At 40.9% G+C, this 8,350-nt stretch overlaps 1 protein-coding gene across 1 annotated transcript; it reads right to left on the minus strand.

The window, feature by feature from the left end:
• Positions 1-1,809: 1,809 nt before the first annotated feature.
• On the minus strand, positions 1,810-6,693 carry LOC131220519 (COBRA-like protein 10). The gene is made up of 2 exons (XM_058215388.1): positions 5,886-6,693; positions 1,810-3,665 (listed from the first exon to the last, which is right to left on the minus strand). The coding sequence occupies exons 1-2, from the start codon at positions 6,427-6,429 to the stop codon at positions 2,245-2,247; spliced, it is 1,965 nt and encodes a 654-aa protein (XP_058071371.1). The 5' UTR covers positions 6,430-6,693; the 3' UTR covers positions 1,810-2,244.
• Between the last annotated feature and the right edge of the window lie 1,657 nt (positions 6,694-8,350).

The following is an 8,350-nucleotide window of genomic DNA, read 5'->3' on the forward strand; positions in this document are numbered from 1 at the left end:
GAGCCATATGGAGGTGGCCTTAGTAGACACCTAGGATGGGATAAGACACGAGTTCTTATTGAATGACAGTACTACTGGCCGCAGTTAGTACATGACATGGGTAGAGCAGTGCATCGCTGTCATGTCTGGCAGGTGTCCAAGGAGTAGTCTTAGAATATGAGTCTTTACGTTATATTACTTATACCTGACGGCCCTTGGGATGACCTATTTATGGACTTCGTGCTGGGTCTCCCACGAACATAGCATGACATGGATTCAATATTCGTGGTGGTAGATCATTTCTCAAAGATGACATACTTCATTCCATGCAAGAAGACCCTCATGTTACACACGTGACAAATCTATTCTTCAGAGATGTCTTGTGACTAGAAGGGGTTCCTAAGACTATTACTTCTGATCGTGATACGAAGTTCATTAGCCACTTCTAGTGAACTTTGTGGAATAGATTTGGTACACGGCTTCAATTCAGCAGTGCCTACCACTCACAGACCGACGGGCAAACTAAAGTTGTGAATCACACGTTGGAAAACCTTCTTCGATGTATTTCAGGGAAAAAATCGAAGTAGTGAGATTTGACATTATCTCAAGCGAAATTCACATTTAATAACATGGTAAACTGCTCGATAGGGAAGTCTCCCTTGCCCAAGTTTTCAAGCATGAGCGTTGTAGCAGAACATATGGCAGACATGATCATAGGTATTCATGCTGAAGTGTAAGACAAGTTACACGCCTCGAATGACAAGTACAAGGAGTAAGCTGAAAAGCATCGACGACAAAAGGTGTTCGAGCTGGTCGACTAAGTTATAGTCCATCTATGCAAGGAGAGATTTCCAACCGGGACATACAACAACTTGAAGAGTAAAAATATTGGACTGGTGCCGATCCTTTGAAAGATCAATGACAATGCTTAGGTTGTTGATCTTCCGGATGACATAGAGATCTCGTGGACTTTCAATGTCTTGGACCTGACCGCGTATCATGACCGTTTATAAATAGTAAGCTTACTATTTATAGTAAGTCGCGATTTCTAGGAGTTTTAGTTGTAGTTAAATTCCGAAACTTCTCCCTAGGGTTCGTAGCATTATTTAAAGAGTTGTAATCTCATTTTTCATCATCAATAAAATTATTTCGAATATTTTAGAATTATTTCTATTTTCTTTTCCTCGTGGATTCGAGGTTTCTTGTGAGGAGTCTAGAGAAAGTTTCGTGGATTCGGAACTGTTACCTCCTCTGAGGAAGACGGTGCTCAACCTCACGTCCTTCCCTGCGTCAGCTAAGGAGAACATGAAGTGATGAAGATGATGGAAGGATTAGATGCCATGTGCGCATCTCTTTGTTGTGGATTCGGCCTAAATAATCTATAATATTATGAGTCGGGATCCTCTATTATCAGGTCAACAGAAAATTCCTGTTACCCTAATGGTTTGGCGTCCGAAGCTGTTTTTTATTATTTTTATTTTTTTGGTGAGTAGTGACATGGACCAATGAGAAATAGGGTATCAGGAATTCTCTGTTGACCTGATAACAGAGGATCCGGACTCTAATATTATATACAAACCCACATACCTCAAAACTAGGCATAGTTCCATGTGAAAGTAAGCTATTCAACAAAATTCTTCATCATCAATGTTCAAAGAAAAGCACATGAAGAAAGAAAACATCTCATTTAATCCTTTCAATAAGTCACCAAAGAACAAATCCTTAGCCAATATAGAAAATGGAAGTGTCATACGGCTATCAAATTGTCTTGCTTCATGAACCGGTACTTCTCATACCCTGATTTTGCAGCTTCTAATCCAGCACATACAATGGTTAGTACTTCTTCCTCGTTCCCCTTCACATTTTCAAATTCCGCTGCATTTCACTACGATTCGGTAATTGGCTCTTGAGTATCAGTTTGTTGTTCGTGGGAGTTCAGTAGCTAGGACCGGAACAATCGCAATCAGATGAAAAGCTATTCCCCTACGATTTAGACTGTTAGAATGCGTTTGGATGCTCAATTGATTTGAACTGTGATAAAACAATTGATAAATAAGTAATGACCAAAGTGGGTAAGCACCATTTCCATTTCGCAACTCCATGCGTTTCAATCTTGGTCATTTCCCCCTTTTCTTGGAGCAATCTATTGCAATTCATTTCAATTGAGCATCCCAACATGCCTTTGATATGCACATTGAAACCAAACGCCTGCTGCCGGAAGAACAACCCGATGGAATCAGCTATTAATAGAAACCTGTATTATCATCAGCAGAGTCGATCTGTCGTCAACACAAAGATCATTACTGTGATGAAAATCATGGGTAGTAAATTAACACGGGATCGATGTGCGTCTGCTGTTGGAACATGGGTAGGCATTGCACATTCCTCCCCATTGAAATACACCTTCGAAGGAAATCCATCACCAGCAGCTATGTTGATCCCCGGCGTCCGTCTTTTCGTAAATGAAATAACTGATTGTTGCTTCCCAGGCACACGTGGGTCCACAGACGGTTTAGTCCCATTTGTCTCACCAATCAGATAATTCAATCCCAACAGGCCCTGGAAGAAGATGGTGTTGTTGATTTCTGGCATCTTTGTTCCATTGAATGAATACACATTCTCGTAGCCGCGGTAGTAGCCCTTGCGCATCTGAATCGCCGTGAACCAATCTATGAATGTGTATTCATCCCAATTGAATAAAGTCATCCTGGCTGTCCATCCTTTCCGGTAGTCGGTGAATATGTGCCAATTGATGCTAACACCACAGTTATCAGCGCACGGTAGACGCTTGGGGATGGGATAATGTTTTATTTTAGCCCAAGCTTTGGCCTTTGCCGTCCGGTTCTCGAATGGAACAAGAAGAGCTTCTGATGGGAGGAGCAATGCTGGGGCGTCCGGATTGCAATTCGATGTGTCATCACATCCACAAGCGCAAGTATTGCATGGGACGACAGTGTCATTGTAGAAGGCGGAGAATGAAACGCAACACCGAGCATTCTTGTTCTTCGGCCGAGTTATGTTGCATACTACTTGCCAGCTAGCAATGGCATATGTCACCGCCGGCAGCCCGGTCTTGTCTGGGAACTCTGTCGGGTTTACTCTAATGGGCTGTCCACATTTATAGGCTGGATTGAGGACTCCATTGATCTTCCAATGCTGGGGTGCATATAGAGCAGTCCGGTTCATGTCGGGCGGGATCTTATACACTATTAATTGGAAGGCAGCCTTTGATTTGGTCTCGTCCATGGAAGTAGGCAAAAGACTACCATTCCGACAGCAGAAGGGTATGTTTCCAACTACATCGTCCTTCTCTCGGTCAGGAGGGAGATCTGAAATGATTGGCTTCTTCTCACAGTTCATGACGGGAGTGAAATCGAAGTCTTTATAGTACTTCCCGGCCTCGCCGTAGAGGCAGTCTGCATAGCTTATCTTGTGCGTGTAGGCTCCCTTCATTGAGTAGATGAACTCTCCTCTCATCCATTCCCATGTTAGGTTCCAGTTGTCTAGGCGGCCTAGCGGGTGTTTGTTGTCAATCAACACCTGGGCCATGTAGTTTCCTCCAAAAGAATTTATTACATCGTAAGAGATGAGGAGATCGCCGTCCTGACGGGGTAGGAACTTAGTCGGTTTGGTGACGTTGGGCTTGAATTTAGGGTTCAAGACGCAGCACACATGCATTTCTGTCTCTGCACAAATTGAAGCAATAACAAGTTAGGGTTTGGTTTGGATGGAAACTGTCCATGAAATTAAATGAGAGAAACTGTATTAGGGTTAGGGTTATAATCCCAGGAAGCTGATTCCCTACAAGTTGGACCAGTTGTTTGATCATCTATACCGTCCATCTGATGGGCCGCATCATGGACTTGAATGGTCTCGAGTATCCACTGATTGGAAGATCTCGTCAGCCAGTCTTTGTTACTTTATTGTTTGACGTGGGCCATAGCTATACTTTACTCTATTGGTAGGACACTGTTTGAAGGGATAGGATTGTTCCAGATTCGAGAAGTTTCTTGAATGGCCCATTGAAGGTGGGGCCCATCAGATCAATGTTCTAGCAATGAATCATTGGGACCACTTGCAGTGACTTCAGGCCCCAGGGCTTTCATTGATATCCTGGGTTAACGACCATTGTGACAGATATTGCTTAGATTTTTAAAATCCCATGATGTATCGCCAAATTCTGAATAGATGATATAATTACAAGATTTTAAAAATCTCGAATTTTCCAATCTTTCACAATTTTATAACGATTCTAAAACAAAATTCATTTAACAGTTAAAACAAATAATTTATACCTTTATTTTTAAAATTTTAAAATAACTTACTAATTTACAAAAAATATTTCAATATTTATCTTCAACGAAAAATTTCTGATAATATTGCGAGAAAAATGCAAATTTTGAAACTCTTGAGAAATTGCCAGGAACAATTTATCGCTATTCGAGTACTATAAGATAATTCCTCATGAAAACGCAGGTTACATTGGTAGAGCTGTACTCATATTACTTGAAATGGAAGCATTTCCAGACAAGAACAAGCATTGTATGCCATTATTCATCTTCAAGCACCAACATGCACCACATTCACCATGGGATCAAAATTATATCAGTTTTTTTTTTTTTTTATTTAAATTTTTTTAACAATATTATTATTTTTATCATGTGAATCAAAACTATATAATCTGCAGACAATATACACCATGAGATCACTTCTTGCAAATGCCTTGGTAGTTTGTCTACAACCAACATGAAAAGCTATGGGCTCAATACCAACCCCTGGTGCCAGCATATACAAATTGGGAGCTTACTCATCTTTCTACTAATAATCTTCACATTAGTAAACGGATCAATGAGTTTTCAATTACTATTAGCTTGCATCGTAGTCATTTCAATTACCATAAGCTTGCATCATAGCAATCAATATGCTATTACCTTTTCACACTGGTTATGGATGAATTAACAAGACATTTGTAGGAAGTGATCCCATGATGTATGTTGTTTGTAGATGATATAGTTTTGATATAGTTTTGTAACAAGACCTTTTTGTTGGGACCTGCCCGAATGGCGGTAAATTCCAGATTTACATTAATAAAGATCAGGTGGAATGATTTCCACCTTCCTTTAAAAAAAATAATTAAAAAAAAAAAGAAAAAACAAAAAGAAAAAAAAGAAAGATGATATAGTTTTGAATGACAGGATAAAAGAGACTGTAAATACAAAGTTATTATTATCGATATGTTAATTTATAACCTGTATTGAAAAATAAAGTTAATATTATTTAAGATTTAAGTAAATAAAAATATGCATTTTTATTTTGTTATCTTGATTTTTTTATTGATCATATGCCACATTGATTTTATGGTCTTTTGGTTGCTGATATTTAAAATCATGCATGTGAGAGGTGAGTGTGCAAAGTGCACATACTATGCCTATATATTACTTTCGCCATGGAACCAAAATTCAGCCGCATACAACACTCAGGTGGGCCAAATGATAGGGAACAGTGGATAGAGAGATACCCACCATTGATTGCAGTAAGGTCCACCCGTGTATTAGAATGGCCTGATCTCGACGTCATCCCTTCATCTAAGGTACATGTTTCCTAGGAATGAATTAGATCACACCTGCACAGGACAGTTGACCCTCTACAAAACCAATGGTGGACCTCTCTTCTCAACTGTTTTTAAGTGGTGTGGTCCACCTGAGTAACGGATTGGTATGATTTTTCGCCCCATGGCGAAATGAGACGTGACAAATCATATGGTCGAAGTGGATCTATCAATGCATCATGCCAGGAACAACAAATCATTCAACAGAAAACAAATTCACCATAATTAGAGTGAAATCATTTGCATTGAATCATCTCCCACGCACACCCACATACAGAAAGAGTCTGGAAATTCTTACTGTGACGAACCGGAGCCGGGCACTTAAAACCATCATTGGCAAGCCGTATCGTCTTTGGCATTGGAGTCCTTGGCGGTTTCAACCCAAACTGCGTTCCCTTGAGATCGATGGTCGCCTGAATTTGATTCCAATCAGCAGCCGTCTCTATCGAAGTTTTCAAATCTGTCTGCGGATAACCAGATAGATACGTCCCATTCCCCACACGAGCAGGAAAATCCTCACCATCCATAAGAACGGCCCCATCAGCTGACACCAAGATCTCATCATATTGAAAACCGATAAAAATCTTCCACGCCTTGAGATCGTTAGGGCTGGCATTCAATATCATCACCGAGGCTTGAAATGCATAGGCCTGCGCTGTCGCATTCTTTACAAACGGAAACTCCTTTTCCCGCGAATTGAAGGCGTATGATAGAAAAACCCCATTGCAGTTGTTTAACGCCGGTGGGGGTGCGGCTTTTTCTTCATCGTAGTCTTGTGCATGGCTTTTAGAAACTATGTAAGAAACCAAGAAAAATGTGAGGAGAAGGGCTCGGAGTACCATTCCTCTTGATTTCTTTTTTTCTTTCTTTTAATTGTATTGGGATGAATTCTCAATGAAGATTTGAATTTTGAAACATGGGTATTTCCGGGAAGGCGGTTTTCCGAGTCCTAGTGCCGGATTTGGAGTGGATCGGATTGTGAAATCCGGCAATTCTATGTAGTTCTCTCCATATCTCGGCAGCCGCGAGAGGTTGGAGAAGAGAAGGTAATTGAAAAAATGGGAGTGAAAGGATAGCGGATTGAGAGGGTGTGATGAATTGGTGAGGTTGGCGAAGACTAAGTCAGTGAAATCTCCTCCTCTAACATAGCGACGGTTTTGGAGGGAATGACAGTTGCTGTCCCAACACATGCATCCTCTTCACACGTGACTTTACACGCAGCACGTGTGCCAACCTGGCGATATCGTTGGACAATATCTTAGCTTTCCATAAGGTGGCCTCCACGTTGAATATAACCAAAGGTTAAAAATCAGGCTAGTCAGCTCATCAGGTTGGCCATGCCTAAATGAAAAGAATGGATTTTTTCGAAGAGCTACCAATGGTTTGAGATTGAAGAAGAGTGTGGTCCATCTGATTGATGAACTCGTCTTAATTTTGAATATGGTCATCTTCATGGTGAGGGCCACCTTATGGACGGCTCTGATTTACAATTCATTAAGTAGTCTGGCACATATGGTGTGTGTTAAGGTTTGTGTTTTCCACGGAACGTGCAGTGGTAAAAAACATGCAACCGTCTCTAACATTTTCATGATTCAGGTAAGAAAAAAACATTGATACTCCTACAGGGTGTGATGATGATATGCAGGCACTTATGAAATTACTTATAATTTCCTCACGTGGCATGGAAGTAGTCAAATTAAACCGTCCAAATTATATTTCCCAGTTTAGATGCATCACGAACCAAAAATTAAAATAAAATCCTTCCTTGACATCTGACGATTGGATTAGTGGACGTTTGATGGGCGGCTATAAACCAATTAAGTTACTGTTTTAACAAGCAATTGTTCTCGAATCAGATCCTAGGATCATTGAACAAAAATAATGATGCTGGGATTGTGATTTAGAGATAGTGCTAGGTGCGTGCCACAGCTTAGTAAATGGGGCACGGATTAGGTACTTCCCCCGCCTGTTGGGAGCTCGGGACCGGCGGAGGCTCTGAGGGCCACTGAGGGTCCACAGTGATGTTTTCATTTTATCCAAACCGTCCATCAATTTTTTCATATCATTTTAGAGTATGTAATAAAAAATAAAACAGATCCAACGCTCAATTGGACCACACCACAGGAAGCATCTCTGCTAAGGATGCTCACTGTTGAAACCTTCTTAGGGTTCACCGTGTTTTTTATTTGCCATCCAACCTGTTGATACGATTGCATGCACCTGGGTGAATTGAAAAAAACAAATATCATCTTGATCCAAAACTTCTGTGGTTCCTGAGAAATTTTTAATGCTAAGAATTTAATGCCCACCTTGTGGCCCATTTAAGCCTTTGATCTTCTCCATTTTTGATTCAATACTCTAAAATGATATGGAAAAACGGATGAACCATTTTGGATGAAATGAAAACATCACGGTGGACCCTCAGTCGCCCCGCAGAGCCTCCGCCTGTCCCGAGCTCAACAGGCGGGGAAAGTACCTAATCCGCGTCCCAGTAAATGTGGATTTCGCAGGAAGTTGTGCGCTGGGAACTTAGGTGGCCCACTGTGATGTTTGTGAGAAATTCTCCCCGATCCGTTTTTTGAGTTCATTTTAGGACATGTTACCAAAAACGATTGGTATCCAAAGCACACCTAGATCCATAGCTAACCGGCAGAGTGGATATACCTCGTTTCAACAATGAGGTCTACCGTTGAAACTTTTCTGGGTTCAACGATGATGTTTACGTGCCATCCATACTGTTAATAACTCATTTCTATTTTGGGA

This window comes from Magnolia sinica, chromosome 12 (assembly GCF_029962835.1).
Source record: "Magnolia sinica isolate HGM2019 chromosome 12, MsV1, whole genome shotgun sequence".
Lineage (NCBI taxonomy): Eukaryota > Viridiplantae > Streptophyta > Magnoliopsida > Magnoliales > Magnoliaceae > Magnolia > Magnolia sinica.